This window comes from Rhamphochromis longiceps, linkage group LG22 (assembly GCF_057381845.1).
Source record: "Rhamphochromis longiceps isolate RC_006_pf linkage group LG22, R_longiceps_female_GT1.1, whole genome shotgun sequence".
Classification (NCBI taxonomy): domain Eukaryota; kingdom Metazoa; phylum Chordata; class Actinopteri; order Cichliformes; family Cichlidae; genus Rhamphochromis; species Rhamphochromis longiceps.
This window is the reverse complement of record NC_140577.1, coordinates 4,869,860-4,883,490: the sequence shown is the minus strand read 5'-3', so window position 1 is coordinate 4,883,490 and position 13,631 is coordinate 4,869,860. Positions and strand designations below refer to the sequence as shown.

General features: G+C 40.2%; 1 protein-coding gene across 1 annotated transcript; it reads left to right on the top strand.

Moving 5' to 3' along the window:
* The first annotated feature begins 2,509 nt into the window (after positions 1-2,509).
* Positions 2,510-13,111, top strand: LOC146643177 (germ cell-specific gene 1-like protein). Its single transcript, XM_085395810.1, has 7 exons — positions 2,510-2,628; positions 3,974-4,988; positions 7,145-7,339; positions 9,312-9,371; positions 9,464-9,622; positions 9,995-10,106; positions 11,606-13,111. The coding sequence occupies exons 2-7, from the start codon at positions 4,793-4,795 to the stop codon at positions 12,192-12,194; spliced, it is 1,311 nt and encodes a 436-aa protein (XP_085251936.1). The 5' UTR covers positions 2,510-2,628; positions 3,974-4,792; the 3' UTR covers positions 12,195-13,111.
* The last annotated feature ends 520 nt before the right edge of the window (positions 13,112-13,631 follow it).

The window sequence follows — 13,631 nt, the reverse complement described above, 5'->3', positions numbered from 1 at the left end:
ATAATAATCATAAAATCCTCGCTCGCAGGCTGAGGAGAAACATGTTTAAAATAGCCCAACAACACATCATTTGCTATCTCAGTGTGTTTGGTAACATTTAGACGTGTGATTGCTGAACATATTGCTTTCAAAGTCAGTGATGCCCACTCACTACCCCAGGGGGTAGATGTGAAGAGCAGTTCAAGTTACTTGAAACCAATGCTTTCATTTTAAAGGACTGGTTAAAAAACAAGGTTAAATATTAATGCTGTGTCAGGGCAGCTGGTGAAAATGTCACTTAAAGCAATAAATCTGGAATCAGGGAAAAAGAGTACGTTGGTTAAAAAAAACAGTTAGTTAAAGGGGTGTAAATGTACCTGTTTGGTTACTGTGTGCCTTGAAATGAGAACAAGCCCACAGAGTGGAGCTGCTATAGATGAGAATGAATCCAATAAAGTAACAGGAGAACAAACAGTTTTCTTTAAAAGGTCAAACTGCATCAGAGTAGTTAAGATAATGTCATAGAGAGTAAAGTCACTTGCTTCTTCTTTCTATCGTTCCCATTTCTGTTGTCACAGCAACTTGCCTATCCCTTACATCCTCTTATGTGACACCAGTACTCTTCATGTCTTCTTTCCATGAGTCTTCTTTGTGGTCTTTATCTTTTCCTCCTGCCTGGTATGGCCATTTTCAGCATCCTTTATCCAATTTATCCGCCATCCCTCTTCTGCACATGTCCAATCGATCTCGCCCTTTCCTCTGTACCTCTGCCTCCAAACGGCACAATCTGAGCTGACCCTCTGATATACTGTCACAAACCAGGCTCCACAGCCATGACAAAAAGGGAGATGCCAAATGAATCCCAATTAAAACACTGTTTATTTTGAATGTAAGAAACAAAGGAAAAAACTAAACTAACCTAGGCTTTCAATGCATGATGAGGAATGTGTTTAGTGCAAGAAACAAAACCAAGAAGCAACCACAGAAGACATCTGGAGGCACGCCGCTCAGCCTTAATGTGCTTCTTATTTAGCCACTCCTTTGTTCCCTTGGTGTTCTGAGTCACTGTCATGCTGGAAGAGTCATCGATGACCCATCTTAAGATTAACAGAAGTGGGCCCCATCCATCTGCATCATGATGTCATCCTGCACCCTTAGCATGAAAACAGCTCCAAAGCAAATGTTTCATACTCAGCATTTCACTTCCTCCAACCACAGTGCGTTGAGTTGATACCAAAGAGGTCAACTTGTTTTTCATCTGATGGCAGCATTTTCTCCCAAGACTTCTCTGAACCATCTCTGATGTTCACTGGCAAACTTAAGATGGCCTGTATACATTCCTTCCTGAGGAGGGGGATACATCCATCAGTGTTAACAACAGTATTCTTGGTGACTGTGCTCCCAACTGGCTTCAGATACTTAATATAATATAATAAGCTCCTCCCATGTAGTTTTGTACTGATCCACCATCTTCTCATGATCACCCTCACCCCATGATTCAAGAGCTTACATGGAGCTGCAGACCAAGGATGACTGATGGCCGTTTAGAGTTCTCCCTCTTCCGGACAATTGCACCTACACCTGTCACCTTCTCACCAAGCTTCTTGCTGATGGTCTTGTAGTCCATCCCAGCCTTGTGCAGGTCTACAGTCGTGTTCCTGATGTCCTCTGGGAGCTCTCTGGACTTGACCACAATGGTGGATTGATTGATTGGGAGAATTCTGGCTGGGTTCCAGGGGATTCCAGCCAGAATTTCACTTAAATTTCTCAGTGAAATTTAAGTCAATAACTTTTATGTGATGCAATTTCTTCTGGACTTTTGTTGGATTTCTGTCTCTTTCAATTAAAATGAAACTACCATACAAATGAATTTCAATACAGCAGGGGATCAAATATTAATGTCCCTGTGTACAACACAAATTCATAACATTAGCAATTTAAAGCACTTTCACAATAGTATGCAATGTTGATGACTAACCAGATAAGAAAACCAAAGCTGGGCCTCACATGATTTCTGACTGGTGACTGATAATTAGAGAGTGTTGGTAAGGTTTTGGCATCATCTTAGGATACAGATGGAGAAGTTCTTAAAAACGTTTTTTAAGGTGTAGCAACAAAACAGATGTTTCATTTCAACAGACCACAAAGGCAACTGAAGCAAGAAAACATCCAGCAAACTCAAAATCATTTTCTAATCATGGCCCAGTGATTTGTGCAGTCATCACTCAGTATAAACAGTAGCTGCACCTCACTTGTGTTAAGACGGGTCAGAGTTAAAGGAGCAGAATTACAATCACAACACCAGCTCTCGTCTCAATCTAAGCCTTTCTATACCATGTATACAAATTAATCTATAGAAGGACAGGTCAGCAAGGCCATGACTGAGAGAGGAGGCGTGATGAGGAAGGCAGGCGAGGCGAGAGTGAGAGTGGAGGAAAAGACACTGCAGGGAGCAAAGGGGAGGGAAAGTAACAGATGGACTTGGGAGGATTAGAGGGAAATCTGGGTGGGTTTCTGATGGAAACTCACCCAAAGAAGCACAAGGGAGTAATAAGGGAGCATGAAAAAGAAAGGTGAAGGAAACTGGAACCCTGCTTGAAGACAGGTGAAGGAAACACAAAAAGAGCCTCTCCTGAGATCCAAGGAAAGGTAAGTAGATTTTTTTTTCATTATGTTCTGCAAGTGTAAGCCGATCAATCGGCAGCAGCTGGATTTCAGCGTTTACTGATGAGATGAAACAAAGAGCTCTCTCAAACAGGGAAACTTTATTTTTTTACTTGTATTTATGGAAATCTGTGATGCTTCAACGAGCTGTGTTAATTCAGTTTTTCTATCGCTGACATCTTCAGTAAAACCAGCATTTCTAATCTAAGACTGAGATCAGAGTCAGTAAAAATGAATGTCTTGAGGAAGGTGTCACCATATCGGATCGTCACCATTGTTGTGTTAAACCTGACAATGATTTTATCGTGATGTCTGTGGAAAATCTAAAAAATAAATAAATAAATAGCGGTAGCACTCTCAGCTCAGCCCCTCTCCTTCTAGGGATCTTTGAATTTCAGGTTTTGTGCAGTTTGTCTTCATCATTTAGACTTTTATACTGATGACGTGGTCAGGTGCGTGGTACCAAATAATCCAGCAGAACAGTACATGCATTTGTGGAGTGTGTGGATTATAGGTTTGCCTCACGCTGATTTGATAAGATGAAATTAAACCTCAGTGCCTCGTCAATCAATCTGTGTTTATAGCGTACACAGAGAAACTCCTGCTGTGATGCCCATCAAACTTGATCTAAAATAGGAAATTGGAAATACCTAATTTTTTATAGTTATCAACACTTTAATTCACATTTAGTGGATAATAAATTTTGAAAAGAAAACTGTCAAATACTGGGAAATATGATTTCAAATATGAAAACACACACACTTTTTTTTATTTAAAAAATGGTGCTTTTCATGTTCTAGACGTCTTTAATGATCTGTATGTTTCTGACACACTGATCGTAATTTGTAATTAATTGCTTTTACTACAAAATCTGCACACATTCAGACTTCAGTGGAATCTTTTTAAGTAATTGCTTGTGTACAAGCAGAGAGAACACAAGAACTGGTGATCAAGAGGTCAGGCCCAATACGTTTGTGCTTATAATGTATGATGTGTTGCAATAGGACATGATACAATACAATATGGTCTGATGGAATCATATTATAATATTATATTATATTATATTATATTATATTATATTATATTATATTATATTATATTATATTATATTATCACAGGGGGGTGGACCCTATCCCAGAATTATATTGCTACATCAGATTGTAGTTTAATGATTTGAGTCTAATACGTTGTATTAAATATAACCAATTTACAAATGTGGCACCTGGCAGGATTAAGTGCAGCTCAAATTACTTGGACATAGACGTGACTCTGTCTTCATGACTCCTAATCCCAGATCTTTGCCTCCATCATCTGTTTTTCCCTCTCTTAGGTGGTCGTTCAGACAATGACAGCATGAGTGTCAGTAAGCATTAAACTCATCCACCTAACCCCGCAAGATTACCACAGATTACCAGGCCACGAGGTAGGCCTGAGACGCTGGACTAATCACTTCTTCATGAGTTCAATCCCTCTCACTGAGGTGGAGGAACAGGTTGAAGAACGGGATGTGCCCTGAGAGTGGAACCGATTAGTCTCAAAATCCACAGGATAAGATTTAGATGTTTGTCTTTATCTGAGAGGGGAGAAGATATTAATATGAGACCCGAGCGGTGACTGCAGTAGAAACATGGGCTAAATTTGTGACCAAAGTCTCCAAAAGGAAACAAAGGTCCCAAATTTAAACCTGGCCTGCTTCTCTTCATCATGCTTATTTCCTTTAAGTGACACTGCAGCAGGAGGAGAGTTAGAGCTCCCCCTGCATCCTCTGGCCCGCACATCTGTCTCTTGTTGCTGGAAAAGATTAAATCCCATAGCTTCATCTTTCTTTATTCCACTGTTATTTGACCTTTGCTCAGCGCTAGCTCTCCTTCTCCAGCGCTGCCCTACTTCTATCTCTCCAACAGACTACTTTTTATCTTCCCCTCCGTCCTTCGTTCCACTTCTCAAATACCACTAATCCCCTCTCCTCACTTCTGTCTCTTTCCTACCACTTTATTTTCAATCTCTATTGTATTATTGCAGAAAGCTCCCCAATCTTCTGCTCCAGACAGGTCACCAGAACCTGTCTGGCTCTTGCAGCTATTTTTGACACACACTTGCCAAAACCATTTCATTTCTCATTTGGCTGCTTTTGAGTTGAGACACAGTCATGCTGGAGAAAATGTCCAGACGTAACCGCTCCCTGCTGTCACTGTTCCTCACCTCTCTGGCCCTCACGCTGTCCGTCTGGGCTTTCTGCACCTCTTATTGGTGCGAAGGGACACACAAGGTGGTGAAGCCGGTCTGCCTGTCGCCAGTCAAGATGAAAAACTGCGGGCAGAACAACAGCCAGCCATACACCACAGGTAAGACACACGGGCCACACAGTGCTTATTCTGGACATTTCAAAGATTTCAAGGATCCTGGTTAATTTGGCAACAGCTGAAGTCACTGATGGTAACAGCAGATGCAGTTTAATCATCTCAAAATGGAAGTAATGACACAACTATCTGCACAGTTTTCTTAAAAAAAATGAATTTTAGGGTAGCTGAGGGACTTTGTTCTTATTTCATGCATCATTTTGAGATTTTTTGCTTTTTTTGCACTGTTGGTAGTTTTACTTTTTTGTAGTTCTCCGTACTTTGGGATTAGCTGTGATCAAATAGCCCACAAATTAACCAAAATAAAATATTCTGTAATTTTGATCTTGATGGAAATCCTCAGGCTCTGACTGCACATACACTAAAATTATTTATCATGTGATGGATGTTGCTGACATTAGTCTGAAGAGGTGAAACTATATGCTGCTGTATATACTTCGTGCTTTGTTCTTTTACTGCCGGTCATATAAAACCAAACAATCAATAAAAAGCTGTCATCCACTGATATTTTATTTTTCAGTTGGACAGATGATTCAGTGTAACTCTGGCCTTTACTATTAGGGATTTCTATATTTGTGACCAAATTAAAATGATTTATGATAACCCTAAAAACAGAACAGCAACAAACTGAGAAGACAACTGATACAAACTCATAAATTCACACACGACGTTCGTTACAGAAGGCAACGACTTGCTAAGATGCAGATATTTATCATAGCAACCTAATGTTTATAGTTTTGCATAAACAAGGTTAAACTCACTTTTAACATTTACATAATCTGTGTCATCTGTTTTGCTCATTGTTTGATGTAGTGTCACTATGAATTATGGGACAGCATTGTCTCCTTTGGTTTCTTGGAGGATGAGCCAGAGCTAAGGGAGATAATAAAGGATTCGAGCTCCTTTCCATAGAGAATTTAAAGAGCTCTTATTATGTGCCTGCCACACTGCTGTTTCCAGGTCACTTCACTCAGAAGAAAACAACTATTTGAGTATTTGACGGTGTCTGCTGTGCTCCCATTAGAAATGGGTGCTCCCCTTTCCAGTATTCCCAGCTTCCTTACTGTGCCGTGTGCCAATCCTGACACTGGCTCCACCACCTTATGTGGGTAGAAATTTAGGTTGTCATGACCAGACCTTCTCCATAACCTATGCAAACCCTATCTCATGAGTTCTGGGCCACATGTGGGCCAAAGCGCAGAGTCCTCAAAACGTCTGTTTTCTTGCTCATCTTAACTGGCTTTGATGGATGTTTAAAGACAACTCAGAAGAGCATGTAACAAATCTAAGCTGTATTCACTACTTACTCACAGCTAGCAGACAGTTGGAGCATTTGATACATGCCTAATTGAATGAAAACCAGCTTCTAAGAAAGTGCTTTCACCCTAAGGTCAGTTTAAACATGAATTATCTCTTTTTCTCTGAGTTCTCTTTTGCCTTCTGCCAGCTGGATTTCTAATTTCTCTCGGCTGCACGTGCAGTTTGTGCAGAAAGTCTGAGCGCAGGAATTCTCAGTGCACCACAGTGTTGTCGCACACCAAGTCATCAAAAATGATCTTTTCAAAGTGCATCTGTGATGTTGTTGTGGGGTGTGGGATCGTCCAGGCTTCCCTGTCACTTTTACTATTTTCCTGTTTGCTTATTACAGTATGGCATTAGTAGTTTTACTATTACAGGATCTCCACAGCTGCTTGGGTTGAAGTATTTTTAGACTTTATTGCCAGAGATTCACATAATCCTGGCTTTGTTGCTTATCTCAGCACTTTATGGCAGCAGCTGCATGTTGTCTGGATTTGCTAACCCACTTTACCATCATTCAGCTTTAAACCAATTTTATCTCTGTGTAGTATTTAATTTTTATTACATAAAACAAGGGCTGATAACACGGAGAACAAGGTTTCAGGGCTGGATTGTGTTACACACTGTGACCCAAAGGAGACCTACTTCAGGATTTACAGCACTGTTTGCTGGCATACTTTTCTCATATTTCCGCAGCTCTAGTCTTATTAGAGCAAAAGCTCCTTGGAAAAAAACAAGAACACAAATGATTCTGTTAATTACTTAAGTTTGCTCATTTCAAGCAAAAAGGTATGTTTTTATACCGTTTCTGTCCCCCTAAAACTCCTGTCCTCTTCATCCAGAGGTGCCCACCCCAGACCCCAGGAACCCAGCCTCCAATGTCACGCTGTCTCCTCAGCAGAAGGAGGAGCTGGAAAGGATAAGGAAAAAGCAGCTGGCCAACGCTGTCCACTACATCTGGGAGACAGGAGAGGACAAGTACATGCTGAGATACTTCCACACTGGCTTCTGGCTGTCCTGCGAGAAGCACAATGAAGGTTGGTGAGTGGAACAGACTTTGATCAGGGATCGAATAACTGGGGGATTTTTGTGCCTGAATAACCTCCATAAAAAACTCTCTGTGCAACATTCAACTGATTTCTTTCATAATCTCAAGATGACACTCTCATGTCAAAGGGGCTATGTAAAAGTAAATGAGGTGGAAATAAATTACCTTTTAAAACAAGTTTAATTACAACATTTTAATTACCATAATGACCCAAAAACTAAAGGCAGGTTGAGATAGAGGAATAAGTTAATGCATACATTAAAATGCATCAAACATCACTTAAAAATGGGCAACAGCAGATTTTCAAATATTATTTTAACCCTGTTCATGTGCATTAATTAAAATAGCCTCTTCAGACTGCAGTAAACATAACTGTGAATAAACAGAGCCTGCATGAAGCCCTGTGACTAAAGTTTACAGCATTTTTTACTTGCAAGTGAAATTGAAACTAGAAAGTGGCTGGAACGCATTTTCATATTAAAATTATCCAAAATAAATAAGAAACTAAGAGGAAAGATAAGTAAAATAAATCCAAAAAGCATAAAATCTGAGTGTCTCGGGTGAAAGTTTGGTGTGATCTGCAAATACTTCCTTGACAAGTCATTTGTCTGTCCTCTTTCAAGGACAAGCCACAGTCAAAGGAGCATTAAAAGCTAGTAAACAGTCAGTAGAGCTAATAATGCAGTTATTATGCCATTAGATTATTCCTGCCTTCATTGTAAGAACAATTAATGTTGCAGAGTATTTTTATGCACAAATACCTGGCAAATAATATTATTGAACCATTTATTATCACATGCACAGCTGTAACCTTATTGGTCATGAGGCCATCTTGCAGCACTGACGGTGTGAAATGGCAGTGCTCAGGTATGTAACTTAAAGCCTGGCAGATTCTTAAACTCTTAAATCTTGTGAAACTTGCATCAGTCCAGATGTCCCACAGAATGAACCTCACCTCTTCCTCTGTCTGTGTTTTAACTGCTTCACAGATTTGTGCAAATTAGAATTTTTTTGCAAGAACCTATATTATTTGTTTTAACAGTCACTGGCAATCTGGTTGATGAGGACAAGTTGGAGATGTGCTTTCTATAAGGACACATCTCAACATGAGGGGACAAGTCTAAAGATTTTATACGCACAAACACATTCACATGTTTTAATCTTCATGTGAGGTTTTATCCAAGCTTTACAAATCAAGTGGAGATGCCAGCCTCTTTAAGTATAAATTATTATTCCCTCTTTTTTTAATGTCCTTTCACTGGAGCTCAACAGGGACATGCTGTCCAACGAATAAAACACAAACAGCAAACTTGGAAAATACCCATGTGATTTCGCTGACTCAGCCCAATGAAATCCCGTATTTGCTTCAGAGGAAGATTTGAATACATTTTGTTCACTGCATCAGGATTGTGGATTTTCAGAGTCCAAATCTATCATTTAATATAGTGCACCTCATTTAAGCCGCTTTCTAAGCCTGGATTATTGTTGCTACGCAAAAAACTGATGGAAAAACTGTTGGTAGTATTGAGTTAACACATGTGAGTCACACAATAAAGTGCAACCATCCTCTCTTAATGGCAAAAGAAGCTTGAGAGGGTTTCTTCTTTTCACGAACTAAATGATAATAGAGACCAAAGAAAACATTGTTATTGTTGTTAAGTGCCATATGGGCTACATAGTTATGAACACACACATATAAAAGCATATACAGAGTGATGTTGGGTATCCTGTAAACAGAAAGCAATCACTGTCTTATACCCTTCGATGGAGTGATTGCAACTATGACTGATTGTGGTTCAAAGCTGATTGTAGCTTTAAATTTGACCTTTAAGTATGTGTGTGCCTCTCAGTGCTTACAAAGGATTATTCTCCCCAAACCTAGTTTGTATAAAACAGGTAGACCCCTGTAAACATTATAGATTTAAAGACAATATAACAAGCTTCTTAACCCTTGTTTTTAGGTGCAGATCAGGAAGAAAAGTGTCGAAGTTTCATTGAGCTGACACCAGGAGAGACACAAGGTTGGTCCAATACCAAATTTTCATCTCACAACAGAGAAAATCTTCAATATTTAACCTGAAGAAATTGTCTCTATATCCTTAAATGCTTCCAGGTGTGCTCTGGCTGTCTGTCATCAGTGAGTTCATGTACATCGGTCTCCTGGCTATGGGCTTCTTACTGATGTGTGTGGAAGCACTGTGCCTCTGCGCCAAGAGGGAAATGAACGCCCTCAAGATCAATGCCTTTGCAGCCATGTGCACTGTCCTCTCAGGTGAGAACAAAGAACATTTTCTGAGTCCTAAAAGGCTGTGGGCACTTGCTTGCTTGCTTGATCTAAAAACCTCAAGAGGAAAAGGGTTGGATACAAATGGTGGAAATTACTTTCCTTCAGATGGTGTGTGGGTGAGGACCTCAGTAATTCAGGAGGGGCTCAGAGTAGAGCTAGGATGCATGGATGGATGGATGGATGGATGGATGGATGGATGGATGGATGGATGGATGGCAGGACTGCCATGTTTCAGTCATTCCTACAATAATAACCTCCAAAATTTGAATTATTTTATCTTACTTTTTTATTTTTTAACCATATTTTTTCAGGTTGCAGCAAAGGTAACCGTATCTCCATGTTTCTGTCCTCTCCCAGGCATGATGGGGATGGTAGCTCACATGATGTACACAACAGTGTTTCAGATGACTGTGAGCATCGGACCTAAAGACTGGAGGCCACAGAGCTGGGACTACGGCTGGTCTTTTGCGTAAGTTTCAATTAAACCAAAGTAATTATTCTGTATTAAAGTAAAATATTCCCCAACAATCGTCAGATTAGATGAAATATCCCACAGAGTTTGATTATCACCCAATATTGTCAAAATATTTTATATCTGCAAGGTGTGTAAACATTATCTGGTTAGCAAGCTATACAGAAAGCTGTTTTGAGAGTGGCTGTGACAAACACTAACATGGTCTCAATTACCTACAGCTGTGGTCAGGAGTTCACATGAATGATTGACATGGTGGCTTTTAATTATTTTTCTATATTTCTTTTTCTAGGGTCAAATGATTGCACAGAACACATCTTTAATGACTTTAAAAACAATAATTGAGAGCACGAGTTTTTAATTTATCTGGAATTTTCTGTGATCCACACGGGGTCAGAAGCAAAAAAGATACATATACCGCCACAAATATCTGGTTAAATGTCCCTTACCAGACACTTTTGGTAGTCATCAACAAGCGTCTGGCATAATTCTAGCTATTCTAGATATTTGACCAATCTCATTGGCTGATTTGTTGGATTTTCAACATGGTTGAGGTCAGGGCTTTAGGTAGGCCATTCTAGGTGCATAATGCTAGTTGCTTTGTCCATTTCAAAACCAGTGTTGATGTGTGTTTTTGATCATTGTTCTGTTGAAATGCCCATTTGCATCTAAGGTGCAAACATCTAGCTGTTGGTTTGAGGTAAAGTTGAATAATTTGAACATATTCCTCCATTTTTATTATCCACTTTGTGAAATGTATCAGTACCACTGACAGGAAACGGCATGATGCTTCTACCACTAAGCTTAACAGTTTGTATAGTTGTCTGAGGTTTGAAAGCCTCACCTTTACTCCTCCAAACAATTCCTACTATCATTGTAGCTCAGTCTTTGTCTCATCTGACCATGAATCTTTCTCCAGGAGGAATTTGGCTTTTCCATGTGGGCAGTTGAAAATTTCAGTTTAGCTTGAAGGTGTCGGTTTGGGACCTGGGACATCTTTCTTGGTCTGTACTCTCAGTCCATGGCAATGTAAAACTGGTTTCCAGTTCATGGGAGGCTTGAGCCTTTGTGGTTCCCAGGCTGTTCTTGAACTTAATAGGCCTTATTTGAAGTGAGTGTACGTATATGTTTGAGCCTTCATTGATACTCCTGACCATGTGTGGATTAGAGAAAATTTCAAATACATTCAAACTTGTGTATCCAGTTCTTGTTTTTTTAAATCATTAAAATGTATGGTTTATTGTCATTCCACTTTGGGAAAAGAACCCTTCAAAGAAACAATTAAAAGCCCCAAATTTCCATGACATTCTTGCTCGTGGTGAGTGGATGTAAACTAACTGACCACAGTTATAGATGCTGTCTCTCCAAGCTTCAGTAGTCATATGGCACTTTAAAGAGCTTCACTGTACCACTTTCTGATCTGATCGAATCTTTACACAACCTTTTGTATTGGCTGGTCATCATACTAGAAAGATTCAATCTTTCCCCCTCTCCAGCATGGCATGGCTTTCATTCAGCTGCTGCATGGCAGCTGCTGTGGCCACATTGAACTCCTACACCAAGACCATCATTGAGATGAAGCACCGGGCTCGGGTAAGGCTGGAGGAGGCCCGAAATACCACCAGTGCCCCCTCCTATGAGGAGGTTGTTCGAGCTGGGCCGGGAGGGATTTACTCCGTCAGTCAGCTGATGCAGCTTGGACAACAGGGGGCTCTAATGGACCCAATGTGGCCCAGAGGAGTGGGACCAGCTGTTGGACCTCTGGCATGTGGCGCTGGGGGAGCACTGCTCGTTGGTGGAGGAGGAATTGGAGTTGGAGGCATGGGTAATCTTGGCGTTGGGATGGGACTGGGAGGAATGCCATCTATGGCAGGTGCTGGGGGAAATGGTGTTGGAATGGGAGGGATGGGAGGTGGAGCAGGGGGAGGAATGGGAGCAGGTGGAGTAGGAGGGGGGAAGCTGGCAGACCCTCATGGTGTGGTTGTGGTGGAAGGCTGCGGCACCGAAGGATGTGAAGATTGTGAACGTGAGATGGACGAGATAAATTATGCCCTCCAGGAGGAGCGAGAGGACTCACTCTGCTAAGACTTCTCGGGGCAGAAGACCTCGACAAACATCTCTCCACGGCAGATTTTACTTATCTCACTAAAACTACAATAAAATATATTTTTTAAAAATTCACAGGACTTGCACAGACACACACACCTTTAACCTTTAACTGCAGTTTTGTACATGTGGGGTTGTACAAATGAAGTTTCAAATCAATTCTGGACTATTTTCAGTACTACATCTATTACAGTATGAGAATTTCAATTTCTGGACCAGTAGCGAGCAAAAGAGCCCGAACTATTAGTGTTGTGGTTTATTACTGTAAGAGTTACCACAGTAACATTTTCATCCTATCTCAGTAATGTTTCTGTCCACATGGCAAACTCTGCAGACGTATGTGCAGTAGAAGAACCAAAATAACTGGCTTAAAGACAATGCAAGCTTCACAGAGCTGCAAAGTTGGGATTATTATATTGGCAAGCGAATATTTGAATAGGGTTTAATACTTGAATCAGAATATTATGATGTAACATTTATTAGATTTGCCCTTCTACATGTCTTACACATGGAGTTAGCTTACAGTTGTTCCTGGCTGGAAGTACATATAACTTTAGGCAACTGAAATTTAAACACACGCACACACACACACACACGCACACACACACACACACACACGTGCACACACACACACACGTGCACACACACTCACAGTTTGATTTTATAAAACTGCACAAATCATTTTGTTTTTCAAGCCTTACATTTCTTCAGGGATTTGATGTAATTCAGTGACTCGTTGGATGTTAGAGATGATGTGAATGTATTCAAGGGGCAACAATACATAACAAATAATATAACACAAGTTTGCAATCACATTTGCTGTATGTATATTTTTATTTTTAATCTGTTTTTGCATGATTGTATAAAATTCTCTCCACATTAAGGTGATGAATAAACATGAAGCACATTCATTGCATGACTGGACTCGTCACTTGTAATAGACTTTAATGGAGTCAATGATACTAAAGTTCTTCAAGACAAGAATTTATTTTCTTTTTCAAGTTCATTCAAGTTAAGGGTTTAGGCTTTCAAACCTAACTTAACTGTACCATTCGGTGCTATGTGCACCCACATAGATTTGCATTCAAACAAATAGACTTTCTAAACTTTCTGAACATGATGTACCAGTGCGTTATTTCTACTTTAGAAATTTATAGAGTCGACCTCTGTAAAAACCTTTTCAGGAAGAGACTTGTCAGGAAGAGGCCAGACTCTATAGATGCCCTTCTGCATCCAGCAGTATGCGCGGGTCCACTGGGACACCCGAACCGCAGGTTTTTGGTATTTCCACATTGGCTTCATTCATGCTAGAGCTACAGCTCCAAGGTAATGTATATTTGCATCGATGAAATCAAGAAGAACCAGAATTTTGAGTGTTTGTCATCTAAACCTGCAGATATTTCTCAAAACTGTCAG

Excerpts from the sequence above, each read along its gene's own strand:
- LOC146643177 (XM_085395810.1), top strand. The coding sequence starts at position 4,793 with ATGCTGGAGAAAATGTCCAGACGTAACCGCTCCCTGCTGTCACTGTTC. Across the intron at positions 9,372-9,463 it reads GACACCAGGAGAGACACAAG|GTGTGCTCTGGCTGTCTGTC; the intron begins GTTGGTCCAATA and ends AAATGCTTCCAG. Across the intron at positions 10,107-11,605 it reads GACTACGGCTGGTCTTTTGC|CATGGCATGGCTTTCATTCA; the intron begins GTAAGTTTCAAT and ends CCCCCTCTCCAG.